The sequence below is a fragment of the Mustela nigripes genome, chromosome 13, assembly GCF_022355385.1.
Source record: "Mustela nigripes isolate SB6536 chromosome 13, MUSNIG.SB6536, whole genome shotgun sequence".
Taxonomy (NCBI): Eukaryota; Metazoa; Chordata; class Mammalia; order Carnivora; family Mustelidae; genus Mustela; species Mustela nigripes.
In genome coordinates, this window is record NC_081569.1 from 12,604,986 (window position 1) to 12,627,594 (window position 22,609).

The 22,609-nt window shown below is 40.5% G+C and overlaps 1 protein-coding gene across 1 annotated transcript in view; it reads left to right on the plus strand.

Moving 5' to 3' along the window:
• The first annotated feature begins 1,381 nt into the window (after window positions 1-1,381).
• MCTP2 (multiple C2 and transmembrane domain containing 2) overlaps window positions 1,382-22,609 on the plus strand; it is a 122,526-nt gene continuing 101,298 nt past the window's right edge. The window contains 6 exon segments of the mRNA XM_059371633.1: window positions 1,382-1,465; window positions 2,251-2,327; window positions 2,848-2,959; window positions 6,925-6,960; window positions 17,143-17,307; window positions 19,555-19,685. Of these exon segments, the coding sequence (XP_059227616.1) occupies window positions 2,284-2,327; window positions 2,848-2,959; window positions 6,925-6,960; window positions 17,143-17,307; window positions 19,555-19,685 (488 nt within the window). The 5' untranslated portion in view covers window positions 1,382-1,465; window positions 2,251-2,283.

Consider the following 22,609-nt stretch of genomic DNA (forward strand, 5'->3'; position numbering starts at 1 on the left):
ACCAACCCCCCAAACCCTCCCCCAAAAACAAAAAGCAGAGCTAATGAAAATAAAAGCTTAAAGTAATGAAGGATGGGTATTAATGACTTAGTAAAGGTTTGCAGCCGAGCAGCCTAATTAGTTTTTGAGATAATATCTTTTGCTACTTTGGCTTGACTTTATAGCAGGAATTCACGTCTGTAAACGTATGGGACCTGTGCTAGGCACCGTCCGCGGCACCTGGGGTGTATGTCAGAGAATATATGTTGGTCTTTGTGTACTTATCATGATTGTTTCACAGTCCATTATAATAGTCTAACTCCTCAAATGAGATTTTTCCTGTCTTTGTGGCGTTATTGGCCGGCCTTCAGGCCTCTCCTCACCAATTGTTCATTCATTTGTGCCTTCTTTCTTCACCGTCCCCAGGGTGTTCAGACACAAGTGTGTCCTAAATATGGTGACATACTTAGAGCCATGCACGGACATGCACAACAGAGAATTCACAGCGTGTGTTCACAGCCGCCTCCCTCCCCCAAACCGATCTGGAAGTAGGGAGGAGGGTTCCTCCTCAGCCCTTCTTTCTGCTTGGGATATGTAGCTGGAGGGACATGACTCATTCTTCTTGGCAGCTGTTTCAAAGCTCCCTGGGGAGGAGCTGGGCGGGCCAGGGGTGTCGGCCCTGAGGCCAGCTGAGGGCCTGGCTGGGGTAGCATTCAGCTGGCCAGGGGCGAGACAATGTTCACTGGCTTTGCTGCAGGTGCAGGAGGCTGTGAAGAATGGCAACTTTTAATCTCTCTGCCCCCTGGTTCCAGTCTTCGTCCTGTGGCCCCATCTTTTGAGCCAGTGTATCCCAGAGATTGATTGATTTATTATGATTATATCCAAAAGTACAGAGTTCTGTTGAGTCAGCCATCTGGCCAAGTGTTTGAAAATGGTTTCTTTCCCTTTTCACGGACTTGCTGCCCTTCTTGGGAGGGGTGGGCTTCTCCCCAGGACTCCTGACACCGTCGGCTGGTGCTGGTGATTTTGTTTCTGGAATTTTTGTGGGTGGTGTAGTGATGAAATACTCAGAAGGAAACCAAACAGAAAAAGCTCAAGGAGCCCATTTGTATTCTACCACGAAAGGCAAAGAAGAATCAGTCATTTACCCCAAATTGTTTCATTTTTCTCTCCTCTCCACCTCTGGGGCTTTCAATCCCTGCACAGGGAGACATTTGTCCTAGGTGCACTCCGTGAAATGCTTTGAGCCAAGGGGAGTGTGGAAAGAATCTTTACTTAATGGAGATCCTGGGCTTTAACGTGTATTTTTAAAACCTGTCTTGTTCTCTTTTTTTCTTTTAAAGGCACAAGTGATCCCTATGTGAAATTTAAGCTGAACGGGAAGACGCTGTACAAAAGTAAAGTCATATATAAGAACTTGAACCCAGTTTGGGATGAGATAGTTGTACTTCCCATTCAGAGCCTTGATCAAAAGCTCCGTGTGAAGGTAATCACAGATGGCTTTCGAATCTGCTCTTTGGTTAAACACATGGATTTCTCAGCAATCTTTGCCCCCTTAAAAAGACCATGTCTCCCAATTCTTTTATTATTATTAAGCTCTGGGTGAAAAATATTAGTGTGGAAGGAATTATTTATACCCTTCATTGAAACTGTATGTTTTTCTCAGGTCAGTGGTCTATACTCCGCAGAAAATCAGAGTGGAAATAATATCTCCATTAATTGTATTTAAAGTTATTGCACGTGGAAGAATTATTACAGCTGGGGTAGTGACGACAAGTAGGAAAGCCTTTCTCATTAGGAATAACTTTATACTTAATAGAGCTGTAAGCTACCGGGTGTAAGCATCAATTGCTCTAACATCTGGGTTAAAACTGCATGAGTTGAGCGCAGGATAAGATTGCTACAGAAACTTTAGCAAATTTTTATTTAATTGGCAGATCTGCTCACCGTGGAAAATACTAAATTTTAATGAGACACCATTTAAACTACAGAGAGCATTCCATTGTGCGTAACATTTTAATGCACATGAATCCTGCCTTAAGAGTATTTTCTGCTGTTGTTTTGGCTGTGGTAGGCAAACATGGGCAAGTTTGAATAATCTTCCTTCTCACCATTGGCTTGGCCTAATGCCTCAACTGTATGGTGCTAATTATTTTTTAGATCTAGAAGACTGAATTCAGAATCCCCAGCCTGTCGCATGTATTAATAGTAAAATAAATTTGGTTGGTTCACCTTATTAATGTGTGTTACTGACCTCTTCCCTCTTTGTAGGTATATGACCGAGATTTAACTACATCTGATTTCATGGGTTCTGCCTTTGTCGTTCTCAGAGATCTTGAGCTTAACAGGTATTGTGTTTTTACCTTCTAATTGTGATTTTTTGAATTTTAGAGGGAACTCAAGATAACGTTGAATGGCATGTGTTTATATTTAAATGAAAAAAAAATCTGAATAAATGAAAGCGTGCTTTGAAATGTAAACTCTTCTATGATTTTAGCTTTTATCTCCTGAGTGTATGAGTCAGACACTTAGTCTTCTACAGCGTGTTCCAAAATGTGTATGGGATTTTGAACTGTTAATATGCAGGTTCATTAACCTACCTAACCTAAAAATAAGACAAGTATTTAAATTTTATTTGGGCAGTAAGAGAAAAGAATCCATTAACCAACTGTTGAATTAGGTAATGCCAAACAGCTCCCCTACTTTGAAGATGGTTGGGTTATTTTTACTGAATATGGTGCTTTTTAAACCTGGTGTCTCACTCTTCCTCCAAGGTAGGAGACTGTTTCTGTAAGCTCTCCAGGCATCGTCAGATTATATGGTAACTGCCCATAAGTGCTAACGTTATTCATTGCTTTTTGCTTGTAGAACGACTGAACATATTTTAAAATTGGAAGATCCAAACAGTTTAGAAGAGGACATGGGGGTGATTGTGTTAAATCTGAGCCTAGTGGTAAAACAGGGTGATTTCAAGAGACATGTAAGTGTGACCCTTTTGTTCTTTTCAAAATTCTTCACTGCAATTGTCCTTTGATAACTGGGTTACCAGATGGCTGACATAAAAAATGATTATTTTTGGAGGGAAACAAATTAATTGTATCAAGATGTAAAGTACGATCTGTGGTTCTACGCACACTTTATTTTGGAATTCTGGAAAAAAATTCTTTAAGGAATGGTCTCTACTTTGGCTAAGGATGTGGATGTTGCTATTATTAAAATGCATATGCTTTTCCTAAGTGGTAAGATTTCCATTAGCTATTTTCTTAGGTACTGGATGACTTAGACATTATTCAGTTATGCAAAGCAGTTCCCAGTATTTAATTATTACACTGTAAATTATTAAGGTGATCAAATACGTATTTGTAGCATTCCAGTTTATTTTGTTTTCTTTCAGCTATCACATTTTCTGTTGAGAGTACTTTCGGGAAGACATAAATTTTAATATCCTCTGATCTATTATCACAGGGATGTTTCTAGTTAATGCACGGCGTATTGAAGATCTCTCTAATACCAACAAAGCATTGGATTTTATGACGATTTGAGTGGAAGTGTGTTCTTATGAGCAGATCTGTGACTACAAATCATAACCTAGTTTTATATGCAGGGGTCAGGCCTGAGAATTTCAACAATTAAAATAAGAACAAAAAGCATCTTTGATCAGAACTTATTTGAAAGGTGTTTCTAAAGCCAACTAAAATACCTACTTGGAAAAAGACTAGAATGTGTTCAAATTTAAGCATGTTTAGACTCTGGTATGAAAATCTAAATTAGGCCTCCAGTACTACTTCTTGAATTCAGTCAGTGGGGTCAAATGAGGAGAATATACTTGATTTTGACATCACCTTTGCTTTTAGTTGTAATTTATTTTTATGGTGAAACTCAGGACTGATTTACTAGTAAACTCGCAGAAGATAGAGAGGGATAGCAAAGCTGAACAGTGCTCTGTTTTGGTTTTTTTTGTTGTTGGTTTTTTTTTTTTTTTTTTTTTTAGTTGTCAGAAAGTCAACTCAGTCGTTGCTATTTTTAATTTGAATTCTTTACTTATGAGTGTTTAGTTGACAGTAACTGGGGGAAAAAGAAAAACCCTCCCATTTATTAATTTTTTTAGAGAAATAGTCCTTTGAAAACTGGAAACCTCGATAAAGCTGGTATTGTGGTGTTAGAGTATCTTAAATCGATGTTGAACATACACTTTTTTTCTTTTTTTCTGTCCAACATAGAAGGAGGCTTTCCTTTGCTTCTCTCAGCCTGGACAGTATAGCTATTGGATTTGGTGTCGGTGTGTGTGGCCAGGGACTGGTTCCTTGAGCTGGACACCACACTAAAATAACAGGCCATGTAAATAAGTACCAGTGGCCCCATGATCAAGCAATTGCTACCTGATACATGCTGAAAATTTTCTTACATATGCAAGTAGGGCTCGGGAAGTTGGATAATTTCTCATGGAAGCAGCTGCCTAGGTCCTCCTGTTGTGACTGTTTCTGTAGCAATAGACTGTTTCTGTAAGGGCCCTTAACATCTATTTAGATATTGCCAAAATTTGGAATTTTAAAGTAACACCAGTTCAAATGCATTTCATATTGCAGAGGTATTAATACGAGGTGCTGCCTAAATGTGCTTTTGTCAAACATCTCAAAGAAAAAACTTTTCAGAGTCCCGAAAGGAGCCACACTTTTCATGTTACTGAGTTTAGCCCTTTTTCTCCTTGACTCCCTGGGCCCCTCCCCCACTTCTTTTCAAGAGTTTGCCAGACTGTGTATCTGCTCACCCCTGCATTTTCTCATTTTCTTTGTTCTTTGCTTGTCTGGTAGAGGTCTAGGGTACCATATATTTCTTGTGTATATATTTTATGGGGCATTATAATACAGAAAACCCTGCCTGCTCTGATTTGTTCTGATCAGTAGTTTTATTTTTCTGTTTATGTATTTGGTCAACGTATCCCCAAGCAAGGAATCCTGTATCCGGGGCCATGTGTGTTTGGTTATTCAGCTTAATGCTGTGCCTATGGGGTTCTTTAGGATAGACCAGGTATCAGAAAATGTTTGTTCTTTTCACCATCTGAGTATTTAAAGACATCCTTGTGTGGGGTTTTTAAATGGCAATAACTCACACTCGAGAGTGGAAAGGCGAAATCATTCGATCGGGAATCACTTGTCTGCTACTTCCCACCGTGGGAGTCTTTGTCACTTGAGAACCAGACTGACAGCAATCTGAACACGAGCGGAATGTCAGTGAACTCACCCTCATGCCCAGCGCCCGGAGTGTACATGGCCATGGTACATAGAAGTGGAAGGCAGGTGCCAAGTGGAAGGCTGAGAAACCCACCACCCGTTTCTTTTCCTTGGGCTGTAGTTGGAATTGTGGGCTCCATCCTCAGACGGCCTCAGTAGCTCTGCTACTTTCATGCTTTGAGAAGTTAACTGATCAGGTCAATACACAGAATTACTTAATCTCTCTCAACTACAATTTCCTCACATGTGAAATGGAGATTTTTAAAAAAAAAAAAGTATTTTACAGGATTGTGAAGACGGAAATGATCAAATACAGTGTTTCGCGTGGGGTAGACTGTCAATATATGGTAGTTCTTAGTAGTGGAATAAGCAGACAGGCATTTAATTTCTATTAATTTTTTTTTCTGCATTTTGTGTATCTTTTATGATTGTTAAAAAAAAAATCAAATGCATTCTATGGCAGAGAGCCCTAACTAGAAATGTGTACCTCTAGGATGGTAATTAATTTTGGTGATTGTTTGGGTATAACTATTTGTCAGTATGATGTTAGGAAAATAGAAAAAGAACTGACTTTAATACCCAGATTGTAATCTACAGCTCTGCAGCACATGGTAAATGTTGGGGGGGGGGGGGTTGTTTTTTTTAATTTTAATTTTATTTAATTAATTAATTTATTTTCAGTGGGAGGTGTTTTTAATTAAGAGTATGTTCAGGTCATTTTTCTACCAGTGTTTGTGGTTGCTGGTCACTGGAATGTAAGTGGATTTCCCCCAAAGACTATTTATTTTCTGGTTTCTAATTGATTGGGAAGACGTATTGGCAAAGTGGGTAAGGTCATTTGCCTAAAGGTATTTTTTTTCCTTTAAGCATAATAGGAAATGTGGTCTGCTCGATTAGATTCATAATTGCGCTGTAATCTCGCAAATTTATCCAAGTTTGAACATCCAGTTAGCTGGTTAACCAGCCAGAGTAGAGCTTCGCCATCCTGGATGGTGACAGAGATAATGAGAGGATTTTGCTAGGAAAGAATTTTAATTGTAGACGAAATTCAGCATGACAAAGGAGAGATCAAAAGAGAACAGTGGTGAAGTTACTTGCTGTTCAGAAAATTTGTTCTACCCTCCCTTGGTGCTCTCTTAGCCTATTTTTCTTAATTGTACAGGAACAGCTCAGATTTATTTTTCCCTATTATTTTGAGTATTGAGATTTGATCATTGGGGTAAATGGAGTGATTTTTTTTTTTAAGTTTCTAAAAGTATGGAAACCTAAACATGCACATTGTCCATGAACTTACTAAATATTTTTAGAATACTATCTGAATTTTTCAAGTAGGAGAAATCTGCCTCTGCAGATTGCTTTTAGACATAATATGAGGGATCTTTAAGGCAATTCAAAGCATTTTAAAAATGAAGAGTCTTCTCATATTGAGAACTGGTACTTCTAGGATTGAGCAGTAGTCATTATGTCCTGTCTTCTGATTATTGAATACTAGGAGAAAACAATGTCACACAACAACAGAAATTGTATTTTTTTGTTTGTTTCTTTCTTTCTTTTTATTTTTTTGCTCAAATGTGTTTTCTCTTTAACCTCAGAACTCAGGTGTTCGTTGTTTGACTAGAGTGTGCACCATCTAACTAATGAATTATATTATTAACGATTCTATTTCTTTCTTTCCTTTTGCCATTTTCCACCATTCGATGGACTCAATCCCTAGCGTTGGTCAAGTCGGAAGCGGTTAAGTGCCAGCAAGGTAAATATACTTGTTTATTTTCTTTACGTCATTTGGGGAAATTTCATCTTTGTGGCAATACACATGACTGGTATTACCCAATCTTTATGCATAGTAACAGAATTCTTTTCTTCTCACTATTGCTACTAATCAGAAGGAAACAGCCTCCCTTTTAAATTTCACTTAAAAAGGGCATAGCCAGATGTTTGAACTTAGACATGTGTTCGTGGTGACATTTTTTATGTACCAACCATGTTAGAATGTTACACTTCATTAAGCCTGGATTATTTGGAATATAGTGCTGTTAGAATTAGTCCTTTAGGAAGTTATATACCCCTAGATGGAAACTAGCTTTGGTGTTGTAGGGGCAATGAAAAGATTCATCGAGAGGAATGTGTGGTATATTTTATAAATCTCTCTTGTATTAGTCCTATTTTTCTGTTTATTACCTTCTTTGCTGAAAGTTTCTTGAAAGATTTTTTCATGAAGTACCGGTGATTTTTTTTTTTTTTTTTTAACATTGCTGGTATCTTTTTAAGCAATCATAAACTGTTGTCCAATTTGTAAAAGCTCTCTGTGTACAAGGTAAGAAGACACTGTTAATCTATCTGGTTATTAAATCAGTAAGTCCTAGTGACTACATGTCAACAGTGATGTGAAGATAAACAAAACCAAAAAAGTATTTGTAACTTTAATGTTGCTACTCTGCTACTTTTTAAGGAGATGTGGAGGTGACTGTGATGTGTGTGTGTGTGTGTCTGTGTGCCTGTGTAAGACAGAAAGAGGCAGAATTGTCCCCTAACTAGCACTAGTCATTTGGGAAGAAAGACAAACTTTCCAAACCTTTTTTAAAATCCAGAGGACTCAAAGCCCACCTCTTACTAAAATGTGTATCCTTTGCATTTTATACGCTCTAAAAATGACCATGATAAGTTGTTTTGTTAACTAGTTCACTTAGTTTACAAGACTCTTTTTTTCCCTTGTGTGTGTGTTTTTTCTGTTTTTGTTTGTTTGTTTGTTTAAGAAATAAAATTAAGAGACAATAAATAATAATGTGAAGCTGTCTCAAAAATTCCTCCCAACTTTTGTCTTATTCCTTTATAGTCACTAGAGGGTAGAAGAACATCATTTCTTGCCACAGAAGGGAGCCCGGCTCTTGCTCTCCCATATTAAGAGCTTCTGCAACCATCCGAAGCAGTAAACTTTCCCGGCATGCTTTGGAGAAGCCTGACAAAGCAGTATTTTCTCGTTTATTGATTCTGCCGCTGCACTAAAACACTGGTACTGTACATCAATAACCATCTTTAGTTAGGGAGCTCCGGCCTGTGGAAGAGCTCTGGCAGTTTGTGGGAGAACATAAAGGCTAGAAAGAAAAATTGTGAGCTTGGGGAATATTGGAGTCTAGGGAGGACAGGAGAGGTTATGGGAGAATGACCAAAGGAATGAGGAGGGAGAGAAGAAATGTTGACGGCCTGGATAAAGATATCACAAATACGAAAGACACAGAGGATCCTGGAGAGCAGTATTTATATCTGTATTGCAGACTTGTGTCTTACCACTGAGCTGCTGTGGTTTTTTTGTTGTTGTTGTTGTTTTCCCTCTCGTGGTCGTTTCTAGAATTTTGACTTCAGTGCACAGGGCTGAGATTTAATAAATGCCCAGACCTGGGGCCTGTGTTTAATAAAACTTTCGATGAGTAGAGCTCAATGAATGCCACTCATGATCTTACATGAGGGATGTGGTTTATGTGTTGGTGAAGAATGTCAATTGTTAAGTTGACTTTTTGCTACTTAGAATTTGCAGGTTTTGTGGAGAAAGTGAGGGAGCTTCTAATCTGACTTATGAAAATGATTGCCATGGAAAATCTGTAGGCACGATGATTAACCCTCTGTAAAAGTAGTTAAAATAGCCCAATCAACCTGTCTTGGTATTTTTTAAACTGTAAGCTTCTTTTTTTTTTTTTTAAGATTTCCATATTATATTTAAAAATGAGGCAACAGAAATTTGACATAGAGATTACTATGCTTTGAGTATCTAAAATTTTACTAGTCCTAAGTAATTATTCTCTATAAAATGCCATTGACTTTTTCACCTCAATCTTAGTCTTTTAATGGCTTAATTTTATTTAGGTAATTCCCTCTTAAACCCCACAAGTTTATAATTTTGCACCATCCAAAGGGGCCCAGAATGGCATCCTCTCTTCTAAAGTGTTTCCTTACTCTATTGACCTTAACCATAATGTAGTAAATACGAAGAGATTGCCTTTAACAAAATAGGTTTTGGTTTCACCCAGAGCCTCTGTTTACCTCTGTTTAACATGAGAATTGAGAATCTGATTTAACGGGGGCCTGAATCATTTAACTAGCTCTTTTTAGATATTTATTTAGATAAGTAGATATTTATTTTATTAAATAGATATTTATTTTTTTTAGATAAACAGATATTTTAGATATTTAGATATTTATAATCTTTTCTGTGAAGAGATCTGTTTCCAAATCTTACTCTCTTTCTAACACATGTGACACATAGAAAATTAACAACAGTGACTCCTCTAATATCAGATAGTTTAATGGAGGAAAAAAAAACCCCATAATGATAAAAGATGGAACTGAGAAATCACTGACTGTATTCAGAAATCCATGCACATGCACCCACACCCACACCCTCTCCCTGTGCTTTCTTTGGGCCTTTGCTGGTCCTGTGGCCAACCACAATTCCCCTTTCCTAGAATTTCCTTTACTGTACATGCATTCGCTCTGCAATAAATCTTGATTTTTTTACATAACCCATCTTTTGACTATTGGTTTATACTTGGTATACCAGTAATCCGAAGTAAGAGACCTGACCTACACCACTTTTATGTATGAAATTAGTTCACTAGTGGTGCCCGTCTTTGGGCTGTTCAGCTTCATATTCTTGTAGCTTTGTTCTTCTCTGTTATTACAGAGGCTGATAACCACAGGATATGTTTTCTAGGTTCACCTGTCAGGTGGCCTCCAGCTGACTTTATACCATGAGAGAATTGTTAAGATACTACCAAGTAGGAGAATTTCCAGGGTGTTTCTGTTTTTCCCTCTGTTTCATGTGGTGTCTGGACATGGACCGTATTTTGCCTTTTCTCTTAGACCTGCCATGGTTTCAGCTTCTACCAGGTGAGCTTGACCCTAGTATTGACTTTTCCTGCCTCACTACCCAGGGCTTGCAGAACCTCGGCCTAAGGGCACAAATCCAGCCCTAGGTCTGCGTTTGCAAGTCATGTTGCAATAGAGCTGTACCCATCCGTGTAAGCATTGTCTCTACTTGGCAGCAGTGGAGTGCTGTAGTTGGGGCAGAGACTTAACAGCCTGAAGCCTGAATATTTATTCTCTAGACATTGGCAGGGAAAATTTGTCCTCCCCCCTTTCCAGCCCCAGAGTGTTGGGGAGAGCTTCCTTCTGTTGCCTACTTAGGTTTTCTTAGCCATGTCTGTTTGGTCTCCCAGGCGTCCTATACCTGGGAAAGCAGGTGTTTGCATTATATCCCCTCTATTTTCAGTATCCGTTGTGGTTCTCTTTTCCCTTTGGATTCTGGTGCAACCTAAAGGGGCTTTGTTATTGGCTTTTTGGGATACTTTTTAAAAAAATATATTATATTTAAATATTTTATTATATTTTATTTATTTTTTTGACAGACAGAGATCACAAGTAGGCCGAGAGGCAGGCAGAGACAGAGAGGAAGAGAAGCAGGCTCCCTGCTGAGCTGAGAGCCCAATTCGGGGCTTGATCCCAGCACCAAAGGCACAGGCCTTAACTCACTGAGCCACCCAGGCACCCTGGATTTTTGGGATACTTTTAAAATTGCCATTATTTTGTAAGATTCATGAGTCCCAGGATAAGGATTCTTCATGAATTTAGGTCATACCCTCTCTGTTTTCCTTCTGTTTTATTCCTTTGGTCCATCTGTCCCTCTGTTTCTGTCTGACATCTAGGACTTCTGAAAGGCATTCTATAAATCCATATAACTATCTCTCTGGGTAGAAAGACCTCTAGGGCCTGTCCTCATTTCTGGGGACCTCAGTCATGCTCAGGTAAGGCTGTGAATCTGTTAGCTCTCTCTAATCACATGTGTGATCCGGACCAGAGAAACAGAGCTGCTGCCTACCTAAGCTTCTCACCAAAATGTCTCCTCTTAGTGACATAAGAGTCAACTTCGGCCCAAACCCTGTCACTGCACACACACTAGGATGGCTGGAATGCTGTCCTGAGGATTCAAAGATGACATGGACTTGGCCGTGTGATTGCTGAGTCAGCAGGAGACAAGACTGTAGGGAGGTAGGGGTATTCAGAGGCCGTGGTTAGACTGTATACCAGTCTTGCAGGTGGGCTGAATGCTGGGGACAGAGAAGGACTGCAGTGAATCTTCGCAAATGAGAGGGAGGAAGAAGTAAATTGAGATACGACCATATAAAATAATGTGGCCCATCCCCAGGGCTTCCAAAGCATTTATTATCAAGCTTCAACCAATTGGGTTTTCAAAGTAGAGCCCCTAGGACCAGCAGCACCAGCATCCCCTAGATGTTGTTAGAAATGTGAATTTGTGGCCCACTTCACCCTCCCAACATTGCGGACCTCTTGAATCAGACATTCTACGGATGGACCCCACAATCTTCCAGCAAGCCTTGCAGGGGATTCTGAAGCACGTTCAAGTTTGAGAACCACTGGGGTGGACTTGGGTGTGACGTGGGGTGTTAGGAAGAGGAGGAGACAAAGCTAGAAGCCATAAGACAAAGCTGCCAAGTCTTAGGTAGGGCTGGAATTAGTGTGAAGTGAGTGCAGTTCCCAGCATGCAAAAGGCCCAAAGATACTCAGGGGCCAGCCCTGCCATTGCAGAAGCCTAAGAGTGAATGCCTTGCTTGCTTTGCTGTAGAGGGAGGTATGGCGGGTCCTGGATAGGGATGCCCTTGAAGTACTGTACCTGAAGGAGACACATAGAAATGGGGAACACAAAAGGGAATCCAGAAATACTGCAAACTTCATGTTACTACATACGTGCATAGTATTTAATGTTGAACTTCCCAGGGGTTAGGGTGAACAAGAAAATTTTGTTCACCCTATCAGGTGGCCTTCTTTTCTTTTTCTTTTTCTTTCTTTTTTTCATTTTCGTTTTTAAGGGTAGGAAATGTGTGAGAAGCATTTTCCTGGTCCTAATCCCTGAGAAGTGGGTATTTATAGAGTGTATCATATTTTTTCAAAATCTTTATTTTTTTATTTTGGAGTGCAAAATGAAAAAAATGTTAAATTTCATGGAAGGCTTTTCTAGCTGATGTATCTGTACAACCTACAAGTTATTCATTATCCTTGGGTCTATAATCTAGTTCTCATGTACAAGTATAAATCTCATGGTCCATGTCCATGTCCTTGTGGGAAATTTAAAAGGCTTTCTTTATGTCCTGACGCAGAGATTTTTTGTGTGTGGTTCTAAGAGAATTTATGCCTACAGGATCCTCTTCGGCTGATGTAGGAAGCTGCCAAGAGGAGCTTCTTTGGGAGTCTGTTGCACAAATGTATGGATCTTCTCATGTCATGTTATAAAAGCTGTTGACAATGAGCAGTTGTTTTACATGTGGGGAAAAAAAAAAAAGCTTGGAAGGGCTATTTCAGGGAAACCTCTTACAGACTGAATGTTCTCCCTTAGCTTCTCTAAGCAATGCCAACAGAGTTGAATCTTGTTTTATTGTTCACTTAGCTTACAAAGTTAGTTAATTTTTTTCCCATGCATTTGTTTCCACGGACACCTCTTTTCTCACAATGACTTAGGAAAAGGAACTAATGAGACTCAAAATAGGACACATTAGTGGCGTTAGGACACCTATTTTTATACTTTTGTAACTGAGATCATAGAAAAAGAACCCCCACGGTATTCGGCACCTAGTTAGGTATGCCTTCCTAGGAGGATGTTGTACACATATTTTCCCGCTGCCCCTCTTTTTTGTTCCTATCTTTTAAAATTTGGTTGGTATTTTGTCCCACCCAAGGGGGTGCTTTGGATACCTGTCCTGTGGTGTTGGTCGGCGTGGTCTGTTCCAGACTTTGGCATAGACCGTGGTCACGTTGCTTTTGGCGATTACAGGCTGTGGCCCCAGTTCCTGGTTGGATGCTAGACCGCATGCTACTCCTTTCAAGATGTCTTTTTTACTCCTAACCCTTCTGCCATCCTTCCTGGCCCACAACGGAGAGGATGTATCTTGCTGACATGCCTGTCATTTCTGGGCTTTCTTCTGCAGTCCTGCCAAGAGGCTGGGATCCACATCACCATCTCCCCAGTACACCACTTGGCCGAAATCCTCCAGAAATGCATGTGGCCAAGACATAATCAGTTTTGTATATCCCAGGAATGATAGTCGTTCACTGTTTTCAGAGCCTGTGCCCAGATCACAAACTTGTGACGTTTCTCCGCAGCGCTTCCCTTCACCTTTGCTCCCTTTTTTTAACCCTTCCTTGTCCCTGGGATTGTCATGACTCAGAAGTAAATTGTGCCTGAAGCTTTTCATTTTTCTGAAAGTCCATGTTTCTTTCTTTCTTTCTTTTTTTTTTTAAAGATATATTTATTTGAGAGAGAAAGAGAGAGAGGGTGCGTGAGGGGAGGAGAGGCAGCGGGAGAGGGAGAGAGAGAATCTCAAGCAGACAAATGGCTCCCTGCTGAGCGTGGAACCTCACGTGGGACTAGATCCCACAACCCAGAGATCAGACCATGACCTGCGCCGAGAGGTCAGGTCATGGTCTGAACCATCTGAACCATCCAGGTGCCCCGTGAAAGTCAGGATGTCACTAAGTTAAATATTGTACCTCGTATTCACTGGTCATAACGAAAGTGTGAGTTTTGGGTGGAAGTCACGATTTCTGTTCAGAGGAAGGGTGTGGGTTTGCTGGGGTGGGGGCTGAGGAAGAGCGAGCGCCTATGAATGAAGCAACATAGAAACAGTGAAGTGTTCCGATCCTTAGGGAGGAAGGAGAAAAATAACAAAACCCTGATGTACTATATTTTATCCTTTATGTTGGCTGAGAAATTAGGGTCAGGACCCAGAAACTTTGCTCTATCTACTGGTGTCTGTTTCAGCGCAGGTGGGGTGGGCTTCTCCTTTGATGGGTCATTTCCTTCTCTCCTTTCACATTCCAGGCTGCATTAAGATGACAAATTTCACTTATAGGCTTAGGCACAGACGTGAAAACCTGAACTATGGAGTTAGCTGAGTGAGTGCAGGGGAGTGGATTTATTGTGGGGAGACAGGGATTGTTTGAAGAGCACAAAAGACTTGGGGAGCCCAGGTCTGCATCAGAGCACACAGAGGATGGGCTCTTACCATGCTCGCCCTTACCCCAACGGCTCCTTGCTTAAGGCTCATCGCTTGTCTCAAGGCTGAAGACAAATACATGTTAAAGTAATTAAGACACTTCTTTAAAACACCCCCACCCCCCAAATACATTGCTCGTAGACAAAACTTCATTTGGACATAACCTTGTAGTGGCTTTTGCAGAAAGGTCGAGGGTAGTGTAAGGAGGATAAAGTCCTTGAGTTCTTTTTCTATCTGGGAACTCTGCAATAAATAGTTCACTTTTCCTACCCTGCCTTTAGTAAGGGGGGGGGGAAATCTTGGACGGCAAAGACCAAGTCCGTCACATCAAACATGACTGCGTTAAATACTAAAATGTTCAAAGTCCGACTGAGATAGATAAAGGCTTTGATGGAAAGTGGATATTTCCCAGGGACATTACAAGCAATAATCCAGATGTTATGGTGTAATGCAACGAGTGTCCGTGGATAGATCAGGAGCTCCAGCCAAGCCGCGCCTGATGTAGGCCTTTGCCTTGCCCTCCCATGCTGTTCTGCCATATGGAACCTATCTCTCGGCCCCCTTAATAACCAGCTTTGGATTCCATTTTCACAGAGCTCATAGAGCTAAGTGGGGCTGTTTTATGGACAAGATAGATAGAAGCCTTTCCAAGATAAACATCCAATTTGAAATTAGGACATACCGAGCCACAAAATTATTTTAGGGCATATTTCATGGAAGCAGTGCCATTTTTCTTAGGCAGTTGCCAGACTGTAGGATGCCCTTTGATCCCATGTGGACATTACTCCCTTCTTTATAAAAAGGATTTTGAAATAGTTGCAGTGTTTAGGGAGGAATATATCTGTCGGAGCTTTGAAGCATGGCCATGGGACAGGTCATGGTTTAGCTTCTTGGTTGGCAAGTCAAACTTTCAGAAGAAAAAAAATTTAAAAAAGAGAATTGTAGCAGGATATACGAATCAAAACCTCATATTCCTTTTAAAGATAGAGATTTTTCAGCCCAGGTACTTAATAAGGTATAAAATATATTCAACGTATCCAGCTGTATATGGCCACATTCAGAGTTACAAACGCATATGCTTATCTGTTCACATATGTGTCTATTTATATGCTGTCTTTTTAGTAACTGTAAAATTGCTTAACTTTAATTATTTCATAAAGATTTGTTAGTGAATATATTCTATGTACAACCGAACTGGAAACAGAAGTTAAGAAAAGATCGTCCATGTTCTCCCAAGGACAGGGATTTTTTTTTTTTTTTCCTTTTGAAAATCCCAGTTCTGTCTCAGCACCTCCAAAACTCGTGTGTGTTGTGTGTGTGTGTGTGTGTGTGTGTGCACGCACACGTGCGTGCCTGTGCCTGCATCTTAAGAGAAAAGCAACACAGTTGTGAAGTTTGAGAGTGTAGATTTCCTTGAATGTGTTTTGTTTAAAGGGAGTCACAAAAGGACCCGCCAAATGGTTGGGGTGGCCCTGCTGTATCATTTTTTAAAAGTGGTGGAGTGACGTGTTGGATGAGGTAAGCTGGGATATAATTAATATGATACTGACATACCATTTGTTGTGATAAATTGTGACTAACTGGTGTCCAAGCAAATTGGTGTCTGAATGATCTCGAAGATATATTGAGCAGATGACAGGGAATGAATATATAGTGTTAGAAATCCATTGCTTTCCTGTGATACTTGATGCCATTTACATTCTTCAGTCCATTTATTTCTCCTTCAAATAAAGCGGTCTGTGCTCGTACCATTTCACGTATCAAGCGGCAAACATAAATGAACTCCGCCAAATAATGCCATGTGCGGAGCGTGCGGGGATCCTCATTCTGGCAAACTCACCGTAAAAAGACATGGTTGAGACCTTCAGGGACATGTGCATGGGTGCTGGGTATTTCACGACAGTAAGGGAATTATGATTACTTTTGTGGAGTGTGATCATGGCGTGGTGCTTATGGAAAAACAAATATGGATTTTTGCTTTCAAATATTTCAGCCAGAGAGAATGAGGGAAGGGATACATGAAGTCAGATTGGCAAAAATGTTGAATCAGATGAATAAGTACGTAGAGATTTATATACCATTCTCTCTGCCTTTGTGTATGTTTGAAAATTTACATAATGGAAATTAAAAATAAACAAAGTGTGCTTGTCCTCTTTATAATTTAATAATAGGCAATGTTTGCTTTTTTCTATATTGTTTAAGGGGTATGTGAATGTGCATGAGTAATATAATTTAGAAAAGGAAAAAAAATAAGTTAACAGTTACTGAATCTCTACTGGATCCCAGGCACCGTGCTAAGTGTTTTCTATGTCTTTCCCCTCCCTGCAGATCTGCAGAGCTCATTTGCCTGGTTAGCTGATTGCAGCAGGATCAGGAGTTGTGAATCTCACGGTGGTGCCGGGCTTTTTAGTAGTAGCCTAAGGAATACGGGGAAGTGTGGACAGATTCAAGTGTGAAGGATAAATTCAAAACCATTATTTCTAAGTACCCGCAGGAATTTTATTTCCTTGCAAGCAGTGCCTTGCTCTTCTCTTCTCTGATTCCCAGAATGCTTTTCCTCCCTTCCTACAATTAAAATAGCAGAAGGCCCTGATTCCTCCCCAGGAGCACATCTGGGTGGGAGTAGAGGCCAGCGCCAAGCCCAGTGTTGCTCCCAATCATCCTTCACTGTATTGTTACAAGTCCAGGGCTCGAGAAGGAAATCACATAACGGTGCTTGCAGGTTTGCAAAATCAATGAAGACTCGTAACACTTTGACCAGTCAGGGAGTGCTATTCCTAATCCCATACTGAAAGCTGGAATTCCTGTGATCACCAAAGTCACACTCAAGAATTATCAGCAAGTTTATATGTCATCTTCCTTCTCTGCTTTAGTCCTCTTTGATACGTAACCTGCGGCTCTCAGAGTCCCTGAGAAAGAACCAACTCTGGAATGGGATTATAAGTATAACGTTGTTGGAAGGGAAGGATGTCGCAGGAGGAAGCATGACAGAGATGTTTGTCCAGTTAAAACTGGGAGATCAGAGGTATAAAAGTAAGGTAAGTTCTGTCAATTGCTTAAGAAGTACAAGACCTTTCATAATAAAGGAACTGAAAAAAAAATGTTTTTCACTTTGAATTTCACAAGAAGAGGGGAAATTTAGTTTTAGCCCTCGTAACTTAATTAGGAGCATTCCAGACAACAGAAGAATTATAGAGCTGTAGTCAATTAATATACCTATTGGGTTGCTTAGCATAATTTATTTTAATATAGTAACTGGAGTAGAGAAAATTTATTAAATAACAGATTTGGTTGCATGATTTATTTTCGTTTTGAAAATAAGCAAACGTTTCAAAGATTGCAGGAAAGGGATAACTAAATATTTTCAAAATCCTACAAAAATAAAATCATGAAATATATTTGGGTGAAAACACTTGAGATAATGAAAAATATTTTTAAAATCATATACTCTTTGCTTTCTCTTACTTGTTAGTATTAACACCAAAATGGATATTTGATGCTGGTTACTGTATCTTTTTTTAAACTGAAGTATTAGTGATTTGTTTTGAACAAAAGTAATGATATTTTTAGATGCCTTTAGAACTCAATCATCTTACTCTCCTGAAACAAATTCAACTTAATTTTTAATCTTAGTAATTTGGTGTGGTTTTTATTTCAAAAACCGTAGTCTCCAAACCATGTTAATGAATTCGTTTTGCATAACTGTCAGACAGGAATATTTCCTAGGTTTTTATGGGTTGGGGGAACGAGGGTACCAGAAAGTTAAGTCACTTGCCCAAAGCCACATAGGAAAAAAAAAAAAAACCCCTGAAAAACCAAAAATCAAAAACAAACAAGCAAAAAAAGAAAGCACTGGTGGAAGATTTTGAAAATAGACCCCAGGATATTTATAATTTGGGCTTCCAGTGTAGAGAACATAACACATGCAGACAGATGTAGTTGGGAAATGATTTGGAGAGCAAAAGATTGTTTCTGCTGCATGCTCTTCAGTGCAAAATCAAACATTAAACATCACTTACTCCGCCACAAAGAGTGAAGAATTGAAGCTCACACTAGAGCATCAGTTTTGAGAAATGTTAAAAAAAATTCTGGGTGAGTTACAGCAGAATGAGGCAGATGATTATTTTAATCAGGTAGTTTCAGGCTGTACCTGACAGTGAATGTATCCAGAGTGAACACATCTCTCCACTAAGATTCCTTTAGCCAGCCAGGGTCAGGCTAAGGATTTACAGAAAAATTATTCATCTCTAAGTACACTTAGCCCTTTGGACTAAGGTGAAGTGCAGAACAAGTCCAGTATTTGCTCCAGTACCCCCTTGGGGAATATCACATTTAATTTGTGGTCAAATATTTTTTTTCCTGTGGTTTCTAAATTCTGTGATCTGATATATTAAGCTCAATGTGAGAAAGAGCTTAAAAGATCTTACTTGAGGTTGGCTACAGCCGACGTCTGAGTTGGCCCCATTTTCCCTTGCAGAAACAGTTTGGTGCTTGGATTAACAGTTAACTCAGTTTTTCTGATAATCCGTGCCCAGCATTCTTGCTCCGTTTTATTAACAAATTCAGTCTGTGGGTCAGTGAAACAAAAGCAAAAAATAATAATAATAATAATAAAATTAAAAAAAAATGCTGCCAGGGTATCAAACCCATAAGCAGTTCACAGTCACCGGGAGAATACAGAAACCCTTGTGTAGTTTTCAGACCAGGCTGTTAACTTTTTTGGTGTGGCCATCCTGGGGCTTCTTTGTCTTTCTCTCGCTCAAGTGTCTGGACTCAGTAAACTCAGATTTAAAACCAGGCAGCAATGGCTCAGGGACAGGTTTCTCACGCAATGCATCAGACCAATGCAATGAACACCTCAGCCTCCTAAATTATGGACTTCTTACGCCAGCACTGAATGGATGTGCTAATAAAATTGTTACTTACTTGCATTCGATTAACCAATGAGGAGTATGTTTTGTGAGAGAACTACTGTAACTGTCTATTGAGATATGTTTAATATGTCTATAATATCTCTGTAATTTATGGTTCCTTGTGGGGTAATTCTGGTGGGGTCACTCTTGCTAACGGGCTCGATAAATACTTGAAGTGAGCTAAACGGGGAGCGATGGTTTGCCAATTCCCGAAACCTCAACGTTTCGTTCCAAAACGGAAAGTTTAACTTTGTGAGGGAGGGGCACACCGACCCCATCTCCTGCCCAGTAGACATGAAATGAATGTATGTAGCTTCTGTCGTGATGAATGGCATTTTAAGAAAATAAATATTATAACTGCATGTTTTCTAGACACTGTGTAAGAGTGCAAATCCGCAGTGGCGGGAACAGTTTGACTTTCACTACTTCTCTGACAGGATGGGCATTTTGGACATTGAAGTGTGGGGAAAAGACAGCAGAAAGCACGAGGAGCGTCTGGGCACGTGAGTCGGCTCTGCTTTCTAACTCGGGGGAGACGTGTGTAGGGCTTGTGTCCGCATGGGGCTGCTCAGAGAGAAAGTTGTGATCTGTTTGGCCTTAGAGTAAAACCTGACATCCCCACCCCAGCAGCCATAAGGAAGCTGGACCCTAACCTGGGGGAAAATCTTGTTTTGTTTTAACTGGTCAGTGTCATTTCATATCAATTAAAACAGAAGAAAATAGTATGTGTCAGGAATTCTCTAAAAAAAAGTTATTGCGCCTTCTCAGGCTCTTTGGGAATTGTTTATGCCTGGGTCCACTTGCACACAATTTTCTTTTTCCCCAATAAATACTGTAAATATATTTTCTCTTCCTTATGATTTTTTACAAAGTAACATTTTCTTTTCCCTCACTAACTTTATTGTGAGGATGCAGATAACCTACAAAATATGTGTTAATTGTTTATATTATCAATAAGGCTTTTGATCAACAGAGGGCTCTTTAGCAGTTGACTTTGGGGGGAGTGAAAAGTTACTGGCAGGTTTTGGACTGTGTCCTGGGCTTCGGCACCTGTGACTCCTGCATTGTTTAGTAATCAGCTGTGTAAATTTCCAGTGTACCCTACAATTTTGATTTTGCTACTTAGTAAAATACCATATAATTTAACAAGAAGTGAAGCTAGTTGTCTCAAAACGATGGGGGAAATTTTCAGTGTCCTTGGTGAGTTTTGGGGCAAACCATAATGAAATCTGTTGAGGCGAGATCTACTTTCTTTCCTCTGCACCTTCCCCGCTTAACTGAGGGGTTCACCTATGCATAACGAGCAGTATCTTGAATGTTATAGCATCCTTTTCATAGCAGTACGATTCAGTGAGATTGCGCCCACACCATGGCTGGCCCTTGGGAAGTACCATGGAAATGCAGGTGGAAAGATCATCTCTGATCTTTCAAGGAGCCCTGCAGATTAGCAGCATTATTCCTGTTCTGTGGAAGAGGGAGTAAGAGTGCAAGAGGCTTACAAATGACTTGGCCATGCATGGACTTCAGAGCAGTGAGTGCCAAGGCTAGGATTCTGTGTTTTCTAAGACCAATTTCTTTCCATCACGTCACTGCCTTTTTTCATCCTGTGTACATATGATTTGTACCCAAATCTTAAATCTAGGATATAAGCATTCAAAGGGCTCTCAACAGATGTTTGTCATCTTTTCTAAACCAAGGTTTCTGGAACCCTGCGTTCAGAGAGATGCCTGGGGCTCACCCCTTATAGAATGGGGGGGAGGTAGGTCCTGCTAAAACCTCTATCCTAAGGCCAGAGAATCTCAACTTTTACCTCTCTTCTAAATTGGGATTCTAATTGAGGACAGTCTTATTGCCTAAAGCTAAAGATGGAAAATGACTCCTCCAACAGAACCCCATCCATTCACTGATGAGGGAATGCAGAGGCCTGAGCAGTGAATGTTTTTCCATCAGCAGGGAACTTACTGGCAGAAATGGGGGTGAGACCCAGCTAACCCACCAGTCCCTCGTGCACTGCTTTTTCTGAGCATAAATACCGAGCACAGCATCTGGCACACAGACTGTCAGCTCTTCTTGTCATCTTCACCCATCATCCCTTGCCAGCAGCTCTCCTGAGATAGCTGGGTTGAGAGTTTGGTACCCATGGAACATTCCTGCCATGTTTCTCAGTGGAGGCCCATGTTCCATGGGACTGTCTGGCGTGTTGCAGGATGTCTAGTAAATCTGGCTCTTACCCAGCTGATACCTGTTCCTTTCCCCAGTTAGTGTGTGGAAAACATACACACGACACATCCGCATTCCATCACACATATCCATACACCCCCTTGGGAACAGCACGTTACCAGTCAAGACCTTGGCTCTTAAGCCTCCATGGGGCATAGCCCTGGTTGTATCGCTTTGTGTAGCCTTCTCGTCCCCAGTGCTGTGCTTATCCTGCAGCTGGCCGTCATTGCTTCATCATCAACAACCCTTTTGGGCCAGGTTGGTGCTTTGGGATAGCAGACGGGGCCATGTGACACCCTCCAGATCCCGCAGGAGGTTGTCCCCTCGTCCCCTTGCAGATATGCCTGGCAAATGACTTTAGGTCTCATCTCTCCTTCCTGTGCCTACACAGGGTAACTGAGATACTTCAGACATTTCCCGAGACCTCTGACACCTGTCACCGCTGTGACATACCAGCGCCCTGCCAACACCCATTTCAGGGGGATCAGAAACCTTACGCCAGCCCACGCAGCCAAGGATGAGTTGTGTAAAGGCGCGAATGCAGAGAACTCTGTGTCCCAAAGCGTTATCTGAGGGGTGGGGATTTGGGCTTCCAGTGATGAATGGCCAATGTGTTATTTTAGGAGGTACAGAGAATGTGCCCTTCTCGTTTCACACATCACTGTGCTGTCCCGTTTCCTTCATAGGAAATGCTTTTCCAGATGAGCATTCAGTGTTTTCACAGCCACAGAAAATAATTTAAGATGCCCCTTTTGTCCCCTGTGTTGTCATGGGAGTTGTTCATTTATTTTAGTTATTTCCTGTTTGTAACTTAGACATGTACCTGTCTTAGGGGTCATGATGTCCTTCCTCTTCATGGATTTTAAAGGATCTTTTTGGTATCCTCTTCCTTTTTCCTCTCCTGAGGTACAAAAGATAAAAAAAGCATCTCTTGGGAGCTGGCTAAACCCAGCATTACCTTCAGTGGGATGAGACCTACCTTAACATACAGAATCGTAAAGATGGTGTAGCATCACCATACGCTATCACAGACCTGTTACCTACGGTCCCTTCCCACTCTTCTCACTTGTTTTCTTCTCATTCATTGTCTTTGTTTTAATTTTAAGGCTTGGTTATTTTCTCTCCCCGTGGTTAGGAAATACCTTCTTGCACAAGGAAACTCTTTGACAGTGTGAAGGAGTCATAACTGTCTCTTAAGACACATTGC